The sequence below is a fragment of the Zootermopsis nevadensis genome, unplaced genomic scaffold (genome assembly GCF_977971745.1).
Source record: "Zootermopsis nevadensis isolate Lab colony 2312 unplaced genomic scaffold, Znev_1.0 Znev_ptg000027l, whole genome shotgun sequence".
NCBI lineage: Eukaryota > Metazoa > Arthropoda > Insecta > Blattodea > Termopsidae > Zootermopsis > Zootermopsis nevadensis.
The window spans coordinates 3,791,927-3,817,257 of NW_028259159.1; the positions used below are offsets into that span (position 1 = coordinate 3,791,927).

The 25,331-nt window shown below is 34.5% G+C and overlaps 1 protein-coding gene and 1 long non-coding RNA gene across 6 annotated transcripts in view; one reads left to right on the top strand and one right to left on the bottom strand.

The window, feature by feature from the left end:
- Window positions 1-250: 250 nt before the first annotated feature.
- Window positions 251-25,331, bottom strand: part of LOC110830630 (cholesterol transporter ABCA5) — a 47,869-nt gene continuing 22,788 nt past the window's right edge. For 4 of the 5 annotated variants that reach the window (XM_087356517.1, XM_087356514.1, XM_087356515.1 and 1 more), the window contains exons 17-31: window positions 25,026-25,165; window positions 24,250-24,481; window positions 23,717-23,915; window positions 20,461-20,733; window positions 18,864-19,134; window positions 17,739-17,919; window positions 16,372-16,708; window positions 15,479-15,753; window positions 14,223-14,363; window positions 12,736-12,972; window positions 12,188-12,348; window positions 11,799-12,006; window positions 10,896-10,987; window positions 9,567-9,814; window positions 251-9,331 (exon numbers count right to left, since the gene is read on the bottom strand). In XM_087356517.1, coding sequence (XP_087212643.1) covers window positions 9,231-9,331; window positions 9,567-9,814; window positions 10,896-10,987; window positions 11,799-12,006; window positions 12,188-12,348; window positions 12,736-12,972; window positions 14,223-14,363; window positions 15,479-15,753; window positions 16,372-16,708; window positions 17,739-17,919; window positions 18,864-19,134; window positions 20,461-20,733; window positions 23,717-23,915; window positions 24,250-24,481; window positions 25,026-25,165 — 3,096 coding nt within the window. In that variant the 3' untranslated portion in view covers window positions 251-9,230. The remainder of the gene's footprint in view (window positions 9,332-9,566; window positions 9,815-10,895; window positions 10,988-11,798; window positions 12,007-12,187; window positions 12,349-12,735; window positions 12,973-14,222; window positions 14,364-15,478; window positions 15,754-16,371; window positions 16,709-17,738; window positions 17,920-18,863; window positions 19,135-20,460; window positions 20,734-23,716; window positions 23,916-24,249; window positions 24,482-25,025; window positions 25,166-25,331) is intronic. The other variant, XM_087356518.1, reaches the window with a different exon arrangement.
- On the top strand, window positions 21,522-23,269 carry LOC147872469 (uncharacterized). The gene is made up of 2 exons (XR_015537284.1): window positions 21,522-22,128; window positions 22,454-23,269. It is a non-coding gene; the product is annotated as an uncharacterized LOC147872469 (long non-coding RNA).

The following is a 25,331-nucleotide window of genomic DNA, read 5'->3' on the forward strand; positions in this document are numbered from 1 at the left end:
CCTGACATCCTCCCGTCTAGGTCTCCCCAACGGTCTCTTCCCCTCAGGCAACATTAAACACCTACTGTTAAAAAATAACTTTAAATTGCTTGGAATTGCCAGAAGTTGTAACAAACAAAATTACTTCAGGGGTATTTTATAACAAATTAAATACATGGAAATAAGATGATAGGTTTACTCTCACCTTGATGGAAGTGAGGCAGAAATATGAAGAAACAGCAAAGTTAATGTTTATAATACTACTCAGTAATTATATTAAGAAACCAATATGTAATTCTTAAAAATGATCAGAATAATTTTTATAAAAATTCAGTTTTACAAATCAGACCATTCATATTTGAATATGCATACTCTTCAGGTGATCAGTCTATATTAGAGACAAGAGTAAAACTATTCTAGTATGTTAAATTTAAAATAATTAATCATGGGGCCCAAAATTCTTGTGTTCTCAATAATCACACAATTTTACTGGTGTAAAAGCAGCAGAAGATGAGAGCAGTAAAATTTTAAATTAAGAAAATAAACAGAATATAACATTTTAAAAATATAAAGTAACTTTATGATACAAGGGGCATGGCTTTAGAACAGGAATAGTTTCTTTTTCTGTATACCATAAACTGATACATTACAAAAATGAATTGCACAAGATTTCATAAACAGTGCATTGTAATTGACATCGCAGAAAGCTGAAATAAATATATTTTACAAACTATTGATTTTTGTGGCTCAAGTATTAATATTATTATCAATGAAGAAATCGGAAACTAAATATAAAAATATATGTACCCATTTATGTGTAGCATTAGCAAGTTCTGCAGACTATTATAATTTCATGTTTTTTCTTCTCCCAAGAATATTTTATATCAACTACATGAAGAGATTTCTCATTTCTCTATATCTATCTTGTAAATTAAAAATGAATGGCCATTACGTAACCATAGTTTCCTAGTCAGAAAGCACTAACAACTGACTGGAGTGAAAATATGATGCAATAAGCAATTTTTTAGTACTCTATATAGCAAAAAGACTGACAGTAATTTGTGCAGCTTATAAAGTAGCTAGTTTCAAAAACTCCAGCTTCCTTGTTTTCTTTTAATCTTTCTTTATTAGTTTGTCTTAACTATTAAATAGCCTACATTGTTCAAACAAAACTCACAGAGCCATTTGAAACTAGTTTTACATGTTCACAGTGTGTACTACTTTCAACTATTACTGCGGAATGGATGATTTAGAACAGCAAACTGAACCAATCTTTCTACACCACTTCATATCTTAATTTTAAGAAGGTAAATACTAGCTTTTAATCTAAAAATGCTATCTTTCCTGTATACTTGAATATCTTCGATGCTTTGTAACTCCACTTACACCTCTACACAAGTCCAGAATTTGCATGATTTCTTGTTATGTAAGTAAATATATCATACGTTTGTTGCTTAAATATACATAAAAATTTAAATATATACATTATCCTCCACATATGGAAAGTACTGTTAGCTGAAATTAATTTATATATTCTTTTCCAACTACAAAGCAATCAATTCCTTCAAGATAATCTTTTGCCATAACATACCTTCATATTACAATTAGTGTACCAACACAATACTAATGTAATGTTTCAGTTGCTCTGAAAGCTTAGCTGCCCAAAATACAAAACATATAAATAAAACAAACTTATAACAAATAGAATCATCATGAAACAACAAGGCATTGGTAAATTACAAATACACAGCCATTTGCATAGCCACTGCTTATGCTTTAAACCTATATCTATTTTTAACACATCAATTTTTTGTCAGAAACTTAGATTTTTCGAACACTGAAAAATAATAACTTTATTACTTCCTTCATTACAGAAAAGACAAAATATTTATTTCACTTTTGGATAAAGAAAAGAACAAAGATATATAAATATGCAACTAGTATATCTGAAAATGGAATATTTCAAATTCATAATTATCATATGTATCATGGACACGAAAAGTCAACAAGTAGGTAATAAGGAAGGTAATAAAGAAGTTCTGACTGAGGATCATACAGTGGTATCCTCAAACTATTACTCTTCCTTTGAAGAAGGGAATAAAACTATCAGATATTTACAGGATATACCATTTAAAATGCAACCCAACATCCATGCATTACAGTATAAAAATGAAACCAGAAGCTGGTCCACACCCCTGTAACTCTCTCTCCGCTGACATTCAAGTCAAGGTTACTCTATTATGCCACTGCCAATTATGCAAAAGCTGTGCAAGTATGAACATAGTGTATTCAAGAAGGTAGTGAACATTCTCAGAACCTGCTGTAAAGCTCTCCTGCAAGTTCTTCCTAACAAATAAAAACTAACAAACAATTTATTTACAAATATTTTTGTGGTTAGGGTTGTGTTTTAAATGGAATGTCTTGTATTTTTAATGCCATACAGAATGTCACAACTTCTAGTGTGTTCATTAGTGTAATGTTTAGATGGACATAATACATCCAAATAAAACTATTACAGGTATATTTATGCACATGTGTTAATTTTTACGCAATGAACAGATCTGTGTATGAAATTTAAACAATGTGGCCACCCCTGTCCTGTATGTAGGGTCAAATAACATTGAAAACTAAAACTAAAACACTGTAATAACAAATACTGGTTATTATACAGTATCAAAACTTGTCTAGAAATTAACTGATATCTCCTTCACACAACTACATAGATAATTCTCACTCCCTTGAACAGCACTGCAATCTAAATGGTATCCAAGTGGATCAAATCAGTTACATTAACAAGAAAACAACAACCTGTACAATTAAGACTAGCAAATACAGGAATAACATTAGACACGCACAGCATTTTTTATTCAAACTCTTCATTCCAGAAAAATTTCCACTGCTCTGTTATGGTCCAAAGAGGAATCATATTACATCACCCTGTCTTCCTTAACAAGTATAGCAAATCCTGCTGTAGAGAAAAAATACCTATCTACATGTACCATGTGAAAGATAGCACCCTCAGTCATTAAGGCTGCTTGAATCTGTAATAAAATCTTTAATAACATCTCTTTACTGGCCAAATTAATTAAAAATGCTGATAATGGAACTTGTTTCTGTTGCTAAGTTAAAAGAAAATTATTCAGGTGTCCTTTGTATCAACTGCAGATTAATGGACAACCACCTTATACTGCACACACTTCCTTCCTCATACAGTTGACTTTGACTCATAAGTATTAGGAAGTCAAGTTCTTTCTGAATGTGACAGTTTTTGTGCACATATTTCTATTATGCAATACATGTTACAAAGAATCTAAACTTTCTTCCAGCTCAGTGTTTCTGAAACAGCTTTGAGAGGAACATCACAGTCAGTACAACATTTGTTTGTAAACTCTTCACAGACAGATTACAATTTTAAGTACTTGGAATTTCATTATAAGATTTAAAGTTGCTGTTATATGGCAGCAGTTGTGTCTAATTTAGTCAGTTTTTGAGTCCAAATTATTGTTCAATATGAATAATGAAACATGTTTGGTTAGACTGAGTTTGTAAAATACATGGAAGTGCAGATAAATTAAAATTCAACAGGTAGGGAAATTAGACTCATTAATAGCCGACAACCAATCAAATCATACACCACTTTTCAGAGAAAAGCCCATCATGTTTTATATAAATTATTAGCATTCATGTTTTATAATAAAATAGTATGGGGAAAAATACCAAAAATTCTAGCTCTTGTGAAGATTTTTATTGAGAGCTTTAATATCACATTGATTTCCTATGTTCAATAATGTTCCTTGTATAATTATTTGAAATTTCCAGTTTCACTGCCAACTGGATTTGAATGGGACTTCACACCTTCTACCATATATAATTTTTTGGAAGTTTTCCATTATGGAATATAAATTCATGGCAGTTTAAAAAACAACCTGCATTCACTCAGATAACTTGGAAAAAATTTAAAACAGCTGTTATTTTCATCCATACAGGAATCTTGTATCACTCAAGTTATTCATCTAATATATGAACATACTGAAAATCAGTAGAACAACATGATTTGTGTCGTGATGTACCTGCTACATTATTACATACAATGTGATTTTTAATATTACAAGTGGGACAGAAGGATGAAAAAAAATTGTTCTTTTAAAATGTAGTTAAATGAATGGCTACATGGACTTGAATGAAACTCATGTAAGTTGTATAGAACATACCTAAGTATGTGTATAAAAAGATGTATTCAGTTTTGTTAATTTATTACACAGAAGCATAATTTCCATTTTAACATTAAAATTAATATCCTATTTATAACTCAATTAAACTTTATCTGAATCAATGTTGAAAAAGAACCCCATTTTCTTAGATTACAGCTCCTATCTCTTCCATCAGTTGATGGCTGATCAGGTGTCATCTTGTGATGCTATTTTCCCTTCTGTATTGCAATAACTCCAAGGACTTAAATGGTTCTCTTTGGTTTTTGTACAATAACAATTTAAATGTGGCCATTTGTATCACAGGATAACATCTTATCAACCATCAACCAAAGGAAAATGGAAGTCCTATTCAACATTGATTCTGATAAATAAAATGATTGAATTTTTTATAAAATATTGTACGCATGCCATGAGAAATCTGCTGGAATTGGGGTAAGCATGAACGGCTACTCTGTACTCTTTCACAAAACATGAATCCACCTTGGCAACACTGTTTGTATATATAGTGCACTGAAGTACTGGGTATTATTGGAGTACAATGTTTTCGGAATATAAATAGGTGGAGTGAGCACGCACAGTAAGATAACCTCCTTCTCCAGTTACCCAGTGGACTTCTCTTGGCATGCAGACAGTACTTATTTTTAACATTCAAGCTACAAAATATTTTCCTGTGTAACAAATCAAGGAACTTAGTAAATCAGTTTGTACATATACTTAGGTAAGTTCTACACAATTCACATGATTTTCACACATTTGTAAACCTGTCTATTTTCATCTTTCTTCTTTGTACTTGTATTTACATATTCTTGTGGTCAGTTTCTAAATGAAATAAACATGAGAACTAAAAGTTTGGGGCTAGTTAAATAGCACATGAATTTGCATTCAATTTTTCAAATAATCCACCCTGATTAATTTTAATGAAAACTATTAGCACACACATATTCCCCTCTAATATGAGTATTTGTTTAGTGAACAACCCTAAAATTTCAGGTTAAATAACTTATTTTTTTATTTTCTTCTAATACCATGCAAAATTTCCATTTGCAACTGTAAAAATCAGAAAAGTGCACAGATACTGATTATCAATTTTTATAATACATCTACCACATTCATCATGTAATTCAGGCACATTCTTTCCAAATAATATTTTGAGGAGATTAAATTACACATCTCTGTTTTTTAGACCAAGAAATATGTAATTTCACATTACATGTGCAACATTATATTATCATAGACATTGTCAATTTCACTTTTCACAGCTTATGTATTATTTACATGATACATACATTCACATAAAAGTGACACATAATACTTTTGTGCTCTTTCCAAACTAAAAACAAAAGTACAACCTGACTCTTATAGAACCATGTGAGAAGAAGGAAATGTAAACATTTTTGGTAACATTATTTTTAGATTATATAATTTGTCTTCATTTGCAAATTCTCTGAATTACACGTCAGTTCCAGTCCTGCTGGCATTAGTACATCACTTGTACAAATAAAGACATTATTATTTTTTTTCCATTAGAACAGGCTTAGGCTAATTTACAAACTACTTAACAAGTTGAATTTATTCTTCAAATTGGTTGTGATCTTCTTCCTGAAGTTTGCATTACTTTTATAGCACAAAAAGATTTTTTTATGTGATTGCACTGGATTACACAGTACTTAATATCACTCTATTTTCTTATAGTTGAACCCCTACCTTGAAGATTAAAACTTATATACACTTCAACAATGCTAACAAACAAGAATCAGATTATCAAAAAGTTGAATCCAGTACCTCTTTAGTTATAGGTGACAGTTCAGGTAACCAGACACCATAGTATGATTCATGGAACTCAAATATTTCTCATGTCAGTATTCAGAAATACTTCGCTATTTAAAGTTACATTGAACATGGTTGTCTTCTGGGTTGTTGCACCATGTTATCTGGTAGAATTTTACCAACATTTCAGAGGTCCTTGCTGCCTCCATCATCAGGGTGATGATGGAAGCAGCAAGGACCTCTGAAACGTCAGTAAATTCTTACCAGACTACTGGGCACTACAACCCAGAAGACAGACATCTTCATATTCACCGCCATGAAAACCTCAAATCCTATACAAAGTTATGTTACCAGCTCATAAAACAAAGTCCATAAAATGTCATAAGACACAGCTTAGTGATATGCAATACATTAAAATTATTTTCTAATGTTCATAAAATATATTTATTACATGACTAATAAGTAAATTATATTGCCTTTGCTTGGAAGGAAATAACTATAAATAGAAGCATTAACTCCTGCAAGAAATTTTATTTTTACAAAATGAAGTCCAATAAGTCTAAAAGATGGAGAAAAGTATTGGGCATGATTGTTTCTTTATAGAAGTTTCTCAAGCCAGAAAATGACAACTGACTTATCATCAGCATAATTTCCGGTCACATTCTCAATTAAAGAGTTCAATGTGGATGAAATACAGTACTTAGTTTCAAATTTAGGAAAGTACTGGACATTATTTCTGTATGTGCTTTATTCTAATTTAGCTGTTTTTTCCACACAGTAACTACCATTCAGTTTTACTTTTTGATAATTAAAAACCAAACTATTGATTATAGGCATATATCTTTAAGCATAACATGATAAATGTGAAAGAGAGAAGCAAATACATATAAATGGTAGACAGAAATGTTTTTCACACCATGAATTTTCTCCAGAAGTTGGACAGTGGTCCTATGGGTAGTAATGTTTCGTAGGCATCTGCCAACATTTCAGAGAAATATTCTAATCCAGAAGAACACAGTCCATAAGTTTGTCTCCTTGAATACCTGAAATCTCACCAGCTGAGAATCCAGAGAAAGAAACTTACCAGAAAGATCTCTGTACAGAACAGATATCCAGGGGAATATTTTTCATTGTTATTGTGGGCCTTTGCTCTGGGCTATACCATACAGATATACATGGTTTTACTTTGTTTTCTTAAATATTTACATGCTAACATACAAGAAAATAAGTGAAGACTGCTGTCTTCTGGGTTGTTGCGCCGCATAGTCTGGTAGATGTCCACCAACGTTTCAGAGGTCAGGCTGCCTCCGTCATCACCCTGATGATGGAAGTAGCATGACCTCTGAAACGTTGGTGGACATCTACCAGACCACACAGAGCAACAACCCAGAAGACAGCAATCTTCAGACTCACCACCATTAAAACCTCAAATCCCACAAGAAAACAAGTGTTAACATATCTCTAAAGGATTAATATTCTTCAGAACTGAATCATTTTAATAAGCACAAAGTTCGGAAGGAACGGTTTTAGTCTTTGTAAGTGGAACAAGCCAAGAGCTATAATGAAGATGGTGGTGATGATGACAAAGCCTGCATAGTAATATAAAAATAACATTGTAAATCAAACTACAATGGGCTAGCAGATTATATTTCATTCCATAATGATAAGAACTCAAGTTATAATAATACTTTAATCAGATACTTATTAAACATTTATTTAATATTAAGAAAGATATATTCTCTCTCTCTCTTCTTTTTACCTTCCATTTCTTTGGTTCCGGTATATAAAAATATTGAGTCCTATTACATATTCAGAAGTCATTATATGATAACAAGAAATGTATTCCATTCAATAAAATTTAAGATTTTTATATGCTTAACTAGAGCCCTCATATTCAAAATATGATAACTTCTGCCCCACTTTTAGTCTTTAAAGAATGTTCACTGTTATCATTCAGAGCAGATCACTGAGAGTCCTCCTGTATGAGAGGAGGTGAGATGAAAATGAGAGGCAAAACTGCTACGATCAATTTCAAATACAAGACTAGGAGTTACAGTTCCCCACTTCACAGTGGCTGTGACTTGAGGTCCACTTTTCCATCCTAAAGCAAAGTCTGCATGCAGCCTGTTCTGCAGTTACCAACATAAAGGTCCAAAAATGCACAACGGAAGAAAATGTAGTACAAGAATTTTCATCTAAATGAGATGAAGGCAATACAAATTAACAATCTTGTACAGTTTCTTTTGTGTATTACATGATGGCAAGTACTGCATTCTGTATAACCTAATTTTTAACCTTTATTGTACAATAATGGTGGATTCAAAACCCTGCATCATGGAGCTGCCAGTTTGACTTTAACTCTGAGGTTTAATGGTTTAACAGTGCACTATTACGAGGCTTAGCCAGCAGGATTATGTTTATACTGTGTAGCACGACCAATAAAGGTTAAGGAGGGAAAACCTTACTGTCACATTTCAGTACATTGTCAGATATAATTCCTACCAATGTACATAGTCACTTATAACTTCTACATTTAAATAGATTGATGAACAACATAATTTTTAATACCATGAAGAAAGCAACCTGTGTTTTATAAAACTGATATTTCATATCTGAAAATTTCCATAATTTTGGATATTAAGAGAGCCATTTACATGTCTGCAAAATGTTTTTACCCACATAGTCAGGTTTATAATCATGTGGGATCTATTTAAGGCTTCTATTTAAGTATGAAGTCATAATGGAATACATCAGCACTAGTCATATAAGCAAGCAAGGAAAATTATCATGCAACAACACAGCTTCTGAGGCTGTCTCATTTATGGACACATTGAATCACTTTCTTTCAGGCACTCATTCCACCAAAACAATTCAAACAAGAGTCTTAACAAAATTACAGCAAACTAGATAATCCCTGTTATTACAGTCTACTGTTTTTCTTCCCTCAAAACAAAACATTAAGAATTATGAAAGAAATTATTTTCTTCCTAAATCTCTCAACATGGTGTATCATAACTCCACTTTCACTTAAAATACCCCAAGAATGGTTTTGTCAAACACATTCACTCTTATTTCAATCTAGTGGAAAGTAAAATAATTGTACAATTCATCACTGCACTGCTCACAACGAGGTAGACAGAATCAATTCACTGCCTTCTTGTTTCCAAGATGTACCAGTTGCTTGGTGAACATAAGTCTTGATGCCAATTACTGACCCCCTTCTTTAGCCAATTTGAAACCTGTCAGTATTCAACAATGTTCCACTCTCGTCTCTTAGTCACCATTCACCTCATCATAGTGAGCGAATTTTAGGAACACCTGTTCAAGAGTTGTCTGACTAAAGCTGTATTCCTCAATGTCAAGTTCTGATTTTGCTGTAAGTTATAAATAAGAACATGTCAGTAACTATTCATGCAAAAAAATTTATAAAGTAGAAATTTAACCAAATACTTGGTACCAGAACATGATTCAAATCCTGTAGTACAAACACCTGCACACACACATCCAATCCTGAATAAATATAATTAACTTTTAATTGTCAAAACATATTCCCTTAAGATCCTATTCTTCTGAATGACAAATTAACATATGTACATGCATAACTTTTACCTGTCTCAAGCTGTGAGAAGCATTCGGCCAATGAGGTGACAGCATGCTGGGGAACACTAAACATTAGCCTATCTGCAAAACTCTCTTCTAGAGTTGCATCGGGGAACAAGCCAGCAACAAACTCTTTGAGATCACAGTGACGATCGGATGATGGTGTTGTCGGTGTTCGATCTCCTCCTCTGAGTTTCATCTCCAATGTATAGCCAGCTCCATATAAGTTCTTCAAATGTTGTGTGGATCCAATACACCTGCACATTTACAAATTTTCAACAGTAACAAGAAGAAACTGTTCCATTTTCTTCTGTTACTTTCATTTTCTATATAAATTGAAAAAAGGAGGTCCATGGTACAAAGCAGAATAAGATGGTTAAGCCAGGTTCCAGAAGACATCAAGAAAAGAGGGAAAAGCTGGCAAGAAATCAAAGAGGAAAGACAGTGAGAAGGAAGAACAGACAAAAGACGTTTTGGCCACTGACCCATATAAAATTAGAATAATCCTAGAAGAAGGACAAGGAGACTTTTCCCTCTAATTTTCTGCATGAAGTACAGGAAATGTCCTCTGTCTGAGGTATGCAAAATATATGTAAGGTTTTGGGAACTGGCTCTGCTCCCATTCCCAATGACCAGCTGCCATCACACTGACGGATGTAGCACTCCCCTTCCTATCTATTTCAGTATTAGTGGCAGTGGTCAGAATCAGATTTGCAAAACCACATATATCTAATGCAGAGTTTCTCAACCAGTGGTCTGCAGATTGCCACAAGTTTGTAGTTTAATTTATACAAGGCACCAACTCAGAATCAACAATTAATAATATTAAGTTCTGCAAAACAAACAGAATATCCAGACACTGAAAGTGCTGCAAGTAGTGCATAAAATACAACTTTCAATTCCACTACAAGTGAAATAACATCTATGTAGTGAACATAAAGTGCAACAATATTCCAAGACATAATGTAGTATGACTGTTGATATAGGTGTACTCAAAAATATGTACACAGTATTTTAGCTTATATTTACAAAACATTTAATTGTGTTTTAATGTAGAAGATGACTTAGTTGTGACATTTTATAATTCTATGACTATACATTTAACATGTAAGTTCCAACCAAATATAGAGCCCCGGAGGATAGCCTCATGGGGCTGAAATGCATCTGGAAAAATAAATTATAAATAATTGCCAGTATAATGACAAAAGTGGTAGGTTTGTTTTAATGTCATTATTTGTTCTCTTATGTTATTTCTGTCTTGCCAATTATATGTGTATATATTTCAAATCCCATGCTGATTTTGATTGTTTAGAAGAATATTAAAACTTTCACATTTACCTGAGTTCACCCTTCACCATAATACCAACTCTAGAACAAAGAGCATCAGCCTCCTCCATAGAGTGTGTTGTGAGGATAGCACCACGGGCTCCCTGTCAACATAATGCACATATTAGTTTCATTTAAATTTACTGCCCTCACACTTCAGCGGAGGTTCAGAATTGAGGGTCTTCATACCCTTTGGGGGTGAAGGGTCCAAATGCAAGGGATACAAGTGTGGTCAGCTAAGAGAAATCCTGAGTTTATGACAGAGAAAAGAAAGAAGGAATTCCCAGTAATTATCAGACAAGAAGCACAGAAATATAATTCATGATTCTGGAACATCCTTCCTCTCCTCATTTTACCTTTCAATTACTTGCCTATTTCAGAGCATGTCATGGAACTAACTCACCGTCTGACTTAGGCCATGCAAACTATAAAAAATGAATTATTCATTTTACATACACTGTGTGATTATGCCTGTATGCACACACTGTTTCATCCTGAACCTTACTCTGAGTTCACAGCTGAAATGACAAGAAACTAACATGGAGCAAACTTGGAGCAAATTAAAACAAAATACAGACAATTTCTGTTGAAATCACCTAGTAAACCTATGCATAATCAGGACAGTATTGAAACAGTTCTTTCAGAAATAGGTTCGAGGAATTAAGCTGGGCTGGAAAGGCAAAGGATAGAATCCAACGGCAAACTTTCACTATATGCAAAGCTGATTCTTCAAGTGCTTTCATCACAAAGTTCATTTACTTCCCTGTATACAGAAGCATCATCTTCTGATAAGAAGTTTTATAATTGAATGCTTCAAGTACAAAAATTATAAAATTTACACAAAAAAGTTGTGTATTAATAAAACAAAGAAATTGACAAAATAAGAATAATGTCAATTCCCTCATGAAGATTTACCTGGAAGCTTGCAAGGATAGTGTCCCACAGGAACCTCTTGGATCGAGGATCCATGCCTGTGCTGGGTTCATCCATCAGCACCACACATGGACCACCAACCATAGCCATGGCAAAACTCAGTTTACGCCTCGTTCCTCCAGAACAATGTTGGCTTTGTTTCCCAGCATGTTCATGTATTTGTAGCCCTGCTAGATACAAGTCTACCACCCTGAAGCACAAACACATTTCAGTGAACTAATTTCTCAACATAACACCTCTAAAGTTCATATTTAATCTTAATGATATCCACCCAAGCAGAATAAGAAGCAAAGTATGATTATGTTGAATGTAAAATTGTGTTGAAATTTCTGTAACTTTGAAGACATACAGACACATTCATGTTAACTTACCTGTTTATATCACTGGGTGGAACACCACGAATGGCTGCATAACATTCGAGGTGCTCCCTTACTGTGATGTTCTTCCACTGTGCATCATGCTGTGGGCAGTAACCCATCAGTTGGAAAGCATCAGCGATGTTGGAAGTGATGTTATGTCCACCGATCTGAACCTAATTCCACAATCAAACATTCTGTATTATGGCTCAAGCAATGAGAAAGTGGAATGTACGCCATATTTGCAAACATTTAAGACATTTTCTTTTCTCTGAAGAATACACCCTAAAATCATCCTTTCCGTCGTACTAAAGGTTTGTGATGTACAAACAGTGAATACTTACTTCTTATATCATAGTGCACCTTTCACACCAGTATGCAGGGTGATTGGGAGGGGGGCAGAATATGGTAATCCTTTTATCCTTTGTGGGTAGTAAAAGTGTCTGTCCAAAGGGTTTAAATGGCAACTTAAATATATGGCAATGTATGGGTTAGAAGGATAGGTATCTTCCCACACAAACCTCTCAACTGCTGTTAGTAATAATGATTAAGAAAATGCTTACTCTGCCTTTTGTAGCTGCTTCCTCTGCTATCATGATCTTCATTGTTGTTGTCTTGCCTGCACCATTATGTCCGAGCAACCCAAATACTTCTCCAGCATCCACAGCCAATGACAGGTTGCGCACAGCCACTTTGGTATGGGTATCAATAGTGCCATCTCCCTTTATACAGCAGCAGCTATTGTCAGTACCTCCACAACAAACTTTCATCATCAGCTTCTGGTATTCCTTGCGCAGGTTCTGAAAATCAGAACAGAAACGAGTTACAGAATTGCAACTATACTGACAGATCAATGGATACAAATAATACTTTTTACCATTTGCATACTAATGTTAACAATTACGATCCTAAAACCTACCCCATAAACCTGATCATCCTTAAACTAGGGCTTTGGATTAGGTTGTTAAGTCTGTAGGTTATTAATGAGGATGTATCATCTTCAGAGGTTGTTTAGTATAAATTGACAAGACTATTATGTATTATGAGCTGCAAATAAATGGGGAAGAAGCATTCATGGCCTCCTTCTGATACCCTGCTGATATTAAAATAATATAAATAGGTTCTACTGATTTTAATACACTTAGAAGCTACCATTTATGTACTTCTATTGCTGACTAAACATGATTTAACAAAATTAAATATGGATAATTACTCATAGCCAGTAATTTCTTGATTGTTCATATGTGTGTTTAAATAAAGATACAGTAATTTTTATTCACTGATACGGGCAAAAGAACCAATGTTCTAAAATTAACATATATTCATAATTAGTGGTTTTTGCTTGCATAACTGCTGTTTGGGATAAACGTCCTTGTTGTGCTACTGTGATAGAAAATATTGTGCTTTCCTTTTGGGTAAACCAATGTTATATAAGCATTCAATATTCCGGCGTGCACTGTCATTAGTTGTTACTGATATGTTTAATTTATGTTTAAATAACCGTGCAGCGTTTAAGTAATAACAAGATCAGATGAAGTGAAAATATTCTGGCTTCCAAAACATCTAAAGAAACTTAAATGTAACACAATAATTTAAGTTTCAAACTGTCCACTTCGAAAATATTAAATAAAATGTGGAATAAATGGCAAATATTAGCAAAGTATGTATTTTAAAAATGCTGTTTAAACCAGCAATTCAATACAGTTATGACATAAGGAAAAAAAGAGAAAGGAACTGGCATAAATGATAGAAAGTTTCAAAATAATAGTACTGAAGAAGGTATACAGCCTGTATGAAACAAAATTGGTTATAAAAGAAGATATTACTACATATAGGAAGAGCTAGAAAGAGCATATAAACAGAGGGTAAAAACATGTGACCAAGAATAGCAAAGTCTTAAGTCTGATGGGACAGATTATAAGATAAGAACCAAGGAGGTGCAGGAAAGAGGTTTCTGAGGCTGTACTAGCATCAAGTTGCTTAATCCATAAGACTAGAAGAGATGACTATTTTACATTTATGTGTGTGTTTCTAAATCATCATAAATTACCTGCACTACAACAACAGGAGGGTTTGTACGCCTATTTGATAAGACATCAGCAACCTTCTGTCGTTCTGTCCTGACATCATTATCCTCATGCTCTCCAACATCACTGTTCTCCACCTCATCCACAGTCTTATTGCTGTTTGGCTGAAAACAAGTATTCTTCAGATAAAGATTACATCCTATTAAAATATTACATTACTGAAAGTGTATTTAATTTGGAATGCTGGAATGTGTGGCAAGTAACATTTATATTATTGACAGTGTCATATGAACAGTTCTGAAAGATCCCTTGGTTATTTTAACTAACCATCTTTTTCTAGAAGTGGGAAATACGGTAATGTACTAAATCTAAAAAATAAATAATTTAGTATGTTATTAAATGTATTTTCTATATTTAGAATTTAAGATAATAGGACTGTTACTGTTTATGCTGAAGCTTGTAATAAAACAATAATTTAATCCTATAATCTCCATACTCAAGACAGTACTTGAAGTACTACTTTTAAAACAGCTAATTTATTTTCCTTAACGTAAAACAAATCCAAATTGAATTTATTTGTCCAAAGTTAGAGCAGAACATTGTTGCAAAAATTGTTACTGTTCCTCTCTCTCCCCCACCCCTAATTTTGAGTTATATGGCAAGGGTGGTATAAATGTCTTACTCTTTATTCCACTTAAACTTGCTGCAAAATAATTTTGTTCTTATTCCCTAATCAGTTTCTTATTGTAAGATTGGAGGACATAAAATTAGTTATCATTTTATTTTATATACCTTTTTCTATCAAATTTGGTTATAAGTGGCTAAAGGGTTCATAAATTAGTTTGAAAACAAACTCATTATTATTTGATGGCACTGATTTCTTTTTTGACAATGTTAATTGCATTCTTTCTATCATAGCTAGTAAATACAGGGCTAAATTTTTGGTGGTAAACAACATTATATTTATACTGCCTTTCCTTTTATAAAATGCAGAAAAAGAAAATTACAAATACATCACTAAAATGAATAAAAAAAACACAGATTGGTGCAAGAATAAACTTTTATTTGCCATTTTTATATTTTAGAGATTAATTTTTCATTAAAATATTTAACAAGTATGACCACCCCCACCCCCCACCCCACCCCCACCACCACCACCACATCTGCATGCACTCACTTTTCCTGTTTGAAACATAGTACTGATCTTACATATGAAAAAATATTATCCTGCACAGTACCTAAAGGTTAAAAATATTTTTCAAGTTTGGAAGATCATTACCAAGAAATATTTGAAGACATCACTAGCCCGTCCTCCAGACTTTTTGATGTCAAGTATAAGCAGAACAAAGAACCAAATGGGGATATGGAGCAGGATGCCAACTAGCATGACGATAATTTCATCAGTGAAGTAGTCAGCAAATGTGAGATTTGTGCAGGCCAAGTTGACACGGCACATCAGGTGAACTCTGTCCACAAAGTACACCACTGCATAGGGTATGTACATGGTATTGAGCAGGGAGAATACCACATGCAGTGCCATAGCTGCCCGTCCACCTGACATCAATAACAAGATCATTAATATCTTTTTTTTTATTATTTATATAACTTCAAAAAACATATAAATCTGTAAAGCTATCACAATAACCAGATTTCTATTATACTTCTGGTCATATGTAATCCCAGTAGTTCTTTGTATAAAATAAATTGCAAAACTAAATTCTAATTTGTATCCTGTACATGTATGTTACATTTCTGTATCTTCAGGAATCACTCTCCAATTTCGTTAGGAAGACAGACCAAATTTCACATACATATAAAACAACAGGTAAAATTATGATTCCAAGTCCAAAGCCCTTTGTGGTACATCATAACATGCCAGTCTGTCATACTGTCAACATGTAATTTTAGTAGTTCATAATCAACAATCATGAAGCTGATTCTGGTCTTATAGGTTATGACCCTGTAGGTGGTTACCAATATTTTGGATGAACAAACCACTTCCATATTCAGGGTAGAATGAGGATGGAAGTAACACATTCCTCTGAAATGTTGGTAACCACTCACAAGACTATAAAACTCAGGAGACCACAATCAACATCTTCACCATTTTAAGAACATCAACTTTTGGATGAAGTCCCATAACTGATGCCATTTTGAATATTTGACACTTACCTATTCTTAACATATCAAGGAACATAACCAGCAGAAAAGGAATGAGACCAAGGAATGTAACAATGTTAGGAAGTATGGACTGTGCTGAGTCCATCTTGTCAAAAATATAGGAGAAACAGGTGATAAACAAGATAGAAGCAGGACAGTAGAGTATGATGAGCAATCCCATGGTACAAAATGCAGGAGGCTCCTGCAGCGATGGCAGATCAAATACAAATATTAATGTTAGTAGTGCTATGCATATGAACAACATCAATCCAGCAAGCACCATGAAGTAAGTGATGAAGTACATGAAGAAAGACAGCCCATTCACCCGCAGCTGGTTTTTAGCTTTTATCTGTGAAAGAAGAATAATTTTAATTAATTCATGCATGAATTTTAACAGAACATCATACAGTGGATTAAAATTTTGCAACACACAAAAAAGTTATTTGCATTTTATTTTGTACATTCCCAATTTCCTTCCACATCATCATCCATCTACTTCAGAATTACCCAAATAAACTGTCAATTTAATTTCCACCCTAAAATCCTTACAGCCACTTAAATCTTGCAGCTAGAATAGCTTTGTTATTAAAAAGGAGCTATGGGCTGGAAAACTTTAATTCCCCACAGGTCAAAGATGATTTCCTTGCCACAATGGCCAAACTGGATGTGGCACTCACCAAGCCTTGGAATCTAATAGGTTAGGGTTCTATGCATTAGTAAAGCATCCAGAGTGTACGAGTGAAAATTCACCTAGTGCCAAGATACATAATTAGATGAGGAGAAAATAAGAAACCCTACAGTGAATATCAAGTAATAGAATGTATTATCAATTGTTTTATAATCCACAAATAAACACACACAGTTTCTTGCAATTCTTTAATGGAAGCACAACATGATTTTAATACAAATATAAGCCCAATTCCTCCTTCCAATACCATATAATAGGAAGTTGCTGTTGTGGAATTTCTTCAATTCCTTGGGCAGTTTATGTCTTCTAGGTCCAAATATTCTCCTAGAAATTTATTTCAAGTTTATTTAACAATGCTGTCAAGTAGATCAGACTGTATTAGATCGATAACAGCATGATCAATGAATTTGAAATATTTACAAAGAAGTGGTCACAACCTAATTTAATGTACTATCCAAGAACATACCTGGACAAAATGAGGAAAACACAAAAAACCCTCAGTCAAGATAACTGGTCTTCAGAACAAAATGTTGACCACAGAATTTGCAAGTATGAAGCAAGACTTATAAGCATTCATGACATTTAAGATCTTCACAAAACTTTATTACAGGAACAGACCTATTTTCATATATAGGAAAACAATGGGTAAAATTAATATTATTTACGCATGATAAATACTTAAAACATTCACCTCTCGATCATACACCATATCAACAGCCAGGCAGACAGGGACTAGGACAAAAATCATGCCAATGAAGATAGCAGATGAAAATGTGCCCATATTGAATTCCTCTGGCTGCGAAGTCTGCTGAAATGGATGTGTCTTCACCACAATAGGCTCATACTCCAATGTAGTTTTAGACATGAGCATCCTGCAAGATAACAATTAAAAGGATAGCTGTAGCTGAATCTTATCAAATAGTCTGTTCCATTATCAATAAACCACACTATATCTTACTTAATTTAGTGGTGTATACTACCTTTACAATGAAAATATTTCTTGAGATTTTACTTAATTTTTCTTAATTTTATTCGTATGTATACTATAGACAATGAATAAAACAAATGAATTCATGGAGTTACATATGACTTCTCATATGAAGTGCTATTCCAAACTGAAAGCAGATTTTCTTTAACGAGTCACGGAGTGTAAAATTGAAACTTGGTGATTAATAATGTATCTGAAATAAGGTGTTTTCTCATTGGTTCATCTCAGTTAGAGGGAAAACAGATTTCAAGTCAGCACAGTGTTTTTAATTCTGAGCAGGGTACTATAAATAGAGGTATACCACGGTAAAGTTTTCTTACCCCTTTCAATTTATTTTTATAGGCCATTCTGTTGCACTTAGAAAATTTATGACCTCATCCTCAGACCTCATCTCAGTCACATAGCAGTCAAACATTAAAATACGCATTACCCACACCAATGACCACTACTAGTTACTCATTCAAATAACAAAGCCACTGTCAGGTGAAATAATGGTTGTGAAATGATGATAAATCTTCTGATTTAATGAAAGGTATTGATTTCTTGACTAGCTCAGCACTTAAATTATTAGCTTCTCAAGAAGAACTCTAATCCATGAGATACTCAGTTAATTAAATACACTTCAGCATGTAAATATGCGAGGTACTTACGGCTAGTAACATAGCTAAAGAGATTATAATATAAAGAAGATGACATATCCTACACGGTAAAGTGTAAGAGGAAGACCAATCAGATGCTGGAAAGAAGAATTTGATATTGGTTCAAACATTAAATTGCCTATCTGTTAAAAAAAATAAGACAAGAATATCATGTCAACAGTTTTCTAACCTGTAGAAAGCATTACTGAGGAGGTTGATGATGATGGGCAATGAGTGTTGTGCTGTGTCATTGTAAATAGTAGTAATGCTAATTTCAGGCATTTCCCACACATTTACATTAAATGCAGCCATATGTGGAGCCAAATCAAGAAGGAGAGAAAAGTTTCCATTGTACAGATCAACAGATGATGATCCACTGTCCTTAAGATACTGCACAAACTCATCAAGAGATTCTGATGTTGCATTATGGAATGCAAGTCTTGTGTCACTCTTGTATGTGTCTGCAAAACAAAAATTTTATGTTATTCTTCTTTCTTCTTCTTTTTCCGGTTTAACAATGTTTGTACATTTTCCGGTACCCTTTACAGGTCCCCAACTTTTTTCAGTTGGCTTGATCTATGGACATTCAGTAGGACTCCTTGGACGAGGGATCGGCCCGTCGCAAGGCCTCTACCTGTACCCAGGACAACACAACACAGAAAAACAACCATGGCTTGAGTGGGATTCGAACCCACGGTCCCTGCGACCAAGCGGCACAAGACCCACGCCTCCGACCGCGCGGCCACTGCGGGCCCCTAATTTTATTTTATCAAAACTAAATACTTAACCCTTCAACTGCCAAGCAATCACTGGACAAACAGAATAGACCAGCCAACTCTAATAACATCATCTAGGCCTACACTGCATACACCTCAAACAATTGAAAATGCCCAGTATAATTTGGTGTAATTTACTTATTTTTGCCTTTCACTCTTTTCTATTGAAAACGTAAACACCTATTATAAGGTGCTTGAAACTGTGAACTTTTATTCAGAATGAATTTTTTTAAATAATTTGATGTTTTCACAACACTAAGTCTGCTAGAAGTTTACGAACGTTTCAGAGCTCTTTGCTGCCTCCATCATTATCCTGACTGTGGAGGCAGCAAGGATCTTTGAAACACTGGTAAAATTGTACCAGAGTACATGGCACAGCAACCCAGAAGACAGCCATCTTCTTAAATAATGCTATAACAGTTAAATATGTTACTTTGCACTGATGATATTGCTCGTGTGCATGACTGATGAAAAGAAAAGCAGTTCTGAAGTAGAGAGAATGTGGTACATATATATATTAAACGAGAAAGTGCATACACAAACATAGCAAGAGCAAAAACAGATATAGTAAAAAAAGGAAGGAACCAGACAGAAAAGAAAAATTTAGGTAACAGAGAAGTGAAATTAAATAAAAAAATCTGAAATGAATAGACTGAGACATCACTGAAGGAATGGGATTTAGAAAGAAATCAGAATAAATACTGAACAAAATAAAGAAAGAAAGAGAAAAGTACACAACAAATATGAAATTTTATAGATAAAAATGAAAATAGTGGCAGGGAAATAAACATCAATGAATTATTGGTAACAGAGAGGGAAACTAGGATTTGCAAGGATGGGGGGGGGGGGGGGGGGGGGAAAGTTTCAAAATTACAAGATATACCCAATATAAGAAACAGATTATTAAAATAAATTGTTTAGAGTAAGAACATGAGAAAAAATGGAATTTTCAGAAAAACAGAATAATTAATAGTGTTTCACTTTATATGTACATAAACAATTTTTGGTCACCTCTATTAAGTGTCAGTGACTTCATCTTGGGGTCTGTTGACTGGATACTGTGGACGTACAGGCCAAATGCAGCAAATCCCAGGGGTAGGACAATCATGAAGTATAGCTTTTGAATATCCCGGAACATGCGCAACACTCGTAACCTGAGAAGTGCTACTAATGTCTGCCAGTTGTTTGGATGCACTTCTGTTGAACTGAACCCTAGTCCAGTCACTGGATGATCATTTGTTTGGTTGATGACACCATCAATTTGTGTCTCCCCAGGTCCTATACCTGGAAGTTATAGTTGAACAATATGCATCTAGACTGCAACACACTTCAGTCTGATTATAATTATATGTGTACACATGTATAAAAATAAAAGCTTAAACAAAAAAGTGGTTTTATGCATTTTGTTTAAGCTTTTATTTTTCTAAACTGGTATAACAGCAAGCCACACATCATGTTGCAGTATTTGGAAGCAATCAGTTTTATGTATATTCTGTCCTGCATTATTTTGTGTTATATGATATGATGTGATATTCTATAATATTGTTTTTTTTATATAAGTATGTACACATGTGCAAATGAGCCGGGATAGCTCAGTCAGTATAGTGACTAGCTATGGGCTGAACAACCGGTGTTCGATCCCCGACGGGGGCAGAGGATTTTTCCTCTAGTCTCTGCGTCTAGACCGGCTCTGCGGCCCACCCAGCCTCCTCTACAATGGGTACCGGGGGTCCTTTTCCGGGGGTAAAGCCGGCCGGGGCGTGATGCTGACCACTCACCCCCATCTAGTGCCGAGGTCAAGAAAGGGAGGAGCTATACCTCCTCTCACCCCAAGCGCCTACTTGGCACATAGCGGGACAAACTTTACTTTTACACATGTATACATACTTATATTAAAAAACACAAAATTATAGAATATCACATCATATAACACAAAATAATGCAGGACAGAATATACATTAAACTGATTGCTTCCAAATAATGCAACACGATGTGTGGCTTGCTGTTATACCAATTTAGAAAAATAAAAGCTTAAACAAAATGCGTAAAACCACTGCTTGACTCCATGGAGCTGAATCCTTGAGAAACTAATAACACTGGTCAACAATGTTTCGGTAACATGGATGAAAATATGTGTTTCATATTGTATTTTTGCGCTAGATTCAAATATGGCCTTCAAAATTTTCCATCACGTACCATTTTTGTGTTATTTTGTCTTAACGTCTACCAAATGAGTGAATTTCTTGAGTCCATAGGGATATTTTTTGCAGGTTGGCTACTCTGACAGTCTCCCATAACCTCACTTTAAGTGTGAGTTTTGACGTTTAAGCACATGGTTTCATTGTTTTGTTTCGTTGGTGTTCAAAATGCAGAATTCCTGTCGCCGTTCTTGTGTTAATTCGCCAGATAAGTTTTGTTACGTGTGTGGACAGTTTATTATCAAGTCTCAGTGCCGTTCAATGACAAAACCATTCAAAACTGCATATTATTATTACTTTAGTTGTCATGTCGGTGATCAGGACAAGAAGTGGGCTCCACACGTATGTTGTATGTTGAATGGTTAAAAGGAAACAAGTGCATGCAGTTCACTGTTCCAATGATTTGGTGCGAACCTACAAGTCACCTGGAAGACTTATTTTTGTCTTAACAAAACAGGAGGCTTTTCCGAGAAGAAGAAAGGTAAGATAGAATATCCAAATGTGCCATCAGCTCTTCGGTCAGTTACACATGGTGAAAACTTACCAGTACCTAAGCCACCATCTGAATGGAAGAATGCACCAGATAACGATGATGAGAGCTCTGACAAAAGGGAAACTGTAGAAACTGTAGTCTCTGATCCTACATACAATCCTGAGGCTCACAGTGAGCTGAAAGTGCTAGAGTTTCTGTATTTAGGAAAACTACCAGCTTTTAGTGGAGAACATTTTGCAAAATTACAAGAATTTGGGATGTAGAATGTCATTGAAGATCCATTTTCTTCATTCACACCTGGACTTCTTCCCAGGGAACTTGGGCGACGTAAGTGATGAGCAAGGGGAGAGATTCCACCAAGATATTCAGACTATGGAAGAACGCTACCAGGGGAGGTGGGACCCAGCTATGATGGGAGACTATTGCTGGTTTTTGCAGAAGGAAGACACTACACCGCACAAAAGAAAGAAAAAATAGACTCGCAGCAGACTTTTTGTCTTTTGCTCTCATTTTTGTGTGTAAAATTTCACTTAAATTTTTTTAATGATTTCATATTTGTTTTCAACTATGTTTTTATTGTTTACTCAACCCAGATGAATAGATTAAGGATTAAACTTTGTAAATAAACCCATAAAAATGACATTAGTAGTAGGCTAGACTTTGAACTGTATATGGAAACGAGAAAAAGTAAAAGTTATGGTATCAAAGAAATCTTACGTTTTAGGTGTTTTTCAAGGTCATATTTGAAATTAGCGCCCCCAAATTAGTAAAGAACACTGAAAATTGTCCATGTTACTGGAAGAAAGTGAAAAATTGTTGCCCTGTGTAATCATTCACCTAGTCAAAAAATGTTCTTCCTGTGGAACCAAACAGCTCAATATTATGTTCACAGGAGTCTGACACCGAAAACTATCCTGAGCCAGATGGATCCAGTTTGCGAATCTCATGCACTACTTCTTTTTGAGAGCCACCTTAATGTTATCCTCCCATCTATACCTAGGTTTGTTCCATTCACTTTTTCAGACTGAAATGTTGTATGTATTTCTTTATGTCCTACATGCCCCCACCCATCTCATTCTGTTTGATTTGATCTCCCTAATACTTTGTGAAATATATGTATTATAAAAGCTCCTTGTTGTATAATTTTCTTCTGTCACTACCTCTTACTTACAACCAAATACTTTCCTCAAGTCTGTTCTCACACACCCTCAATTCCAGCCTTTGGGTCTGAGACAAAGTTTCACACTGCCACACAATTTAAGTTGTAATTTCAGTTGTCAGGACCAAAGTACTTTGTTATGATCTTCAGTCTACATTATACTTCCCTCCAGTTCTCAACATTTATCAAACAATTATTGTCAGACTCAGAGCAAGTGCATTCAAATAATGCTAATATTCAAATAAATTAAACTGTAAAGGCAGCACATATGTACTAATAAAATGGTGGGGGTTGTGCCATTCCGTTCTTAATAGAATCCTCTTTAGAAACCAACCAGTGTTCCTACTGATACTTATGAATACCACAGAGGAAGACATCAAAACAATGAACAAAATTTGATGTAGGCTTGAAACCTGCCTCTACCTTTCCCGGGCACATCTCCTGCAGGCCCCATGGTAGTTGTGATGACTGCACCTTCATTCTGGAGACTCTGGTATGATGTGCTCTTACTCTGAAGGGACAGAGAGCGGCTCAATGCACGATTACGCACCATCTTCTTTGACAGGTTGTCCATTGTTCCATCTGTCTCTTCATCCCGTTCCAAATGAAGAAAAACCTGTAAGAATCACCAGACTTGAAGTGAATGACAAGAAAATGCTACTAAGTAATCAGGTCTGACACATGGGAGCTTCCATATTACAGAAAAATAATTATCTTTAACTTAAAATCAAGTTCTTATCAGAAAGATTATTGCAGACTGATACAGCAATTAAGGGAATGCTAAAACTGAATGGAAGGATGCTTTTGAAGGAATTTATTTTCTGTTTTCTCACTTCATTAAATATTAAATATACAACATACGAACATTGTCTCTTGGTAGTCCTATAATAAGCTAAGATAAATGACCTGGATAGTATTAAATTCATAAGGTTCTGTGTATTGTTTCGCACCTCTTCTAATGTCGTCATGGAAACACCGTAACTGCTTATACCCAAACGGCTTGCCCTGGTGTTGATCTCATTTTCAATTGCTGAGAAGAGTGGTGCAAAGTTGTCTACAGCATTGTGTGGCAAGATGAAGCTAAGTTCTCTCCCATGCCGGCGAGCCTTCTCTGCTTTAGCAACATGACTACTCACAAGACGTGTGATAGCATGTTCCCTAGCTACACCCTCCAGTACAAGTCTGTAATAAAGTAAGGTGCTTTCAACAAATCTTCTCAGCCACTGGTACACATAAGTAATGTCAGAAACAAGGGGACAAAGGAAAGCAGGAGCTTGTCAGTCACAAAATTGAATTCAAATATTCTTTTATAGATAGGCATATTTGGGTCCTTAAATCAAGGAGATTAAAGTGACTTGCATATACAGAACTATAACTGGACAGCAGCTCACTACGTCTTTATATATTGATGTTTTCAACATGTCTGGAAAAAATTATGCCAGGCTTTGTTACTAGCATCTCTCACATAATTTCACTGATTCACTTTCTACAGCTATTTTGTTCAATACAGTAATAATTGTTCCTTAAACATCTACATTTCAATTACTTTCATTATGAAACCTCCAATAACAATATTGTAACAGATAACTTATTCCAAAAGACAAAATTTACAAGCCTCACTCTGCAAGTCCACATATTACATACATGTTGCTGTAGTGAATGCACTACTTCTAAATACAGATCATAAGAACTCTCAAAAATATCTTACAGATATATGAGTACTTACGTTAGATGATAACCAATGCCAAATTTGTTTTTTAAAAACAGCGAAGAACCACAACACCGAAGGCGACCTCTTGAAACCACAGCCTTGCGATCTGCAAGAATGTCTGCTTCATCCATAAAATGAGTTGTAAGCAGAATTACCTGAAATTGATTATCAAGTCTTAAAGTGAAGGAGTTCAGAAATTATTGGTATAAACATAATAACGCAAATTACCTCGGTCATCAATAGTGGCTACTTAAAGCATTTGAAATAGCCCATTTTTATTTTGTATTCATGCATTAGGCAATGCATTACCAGCCTCAGAAT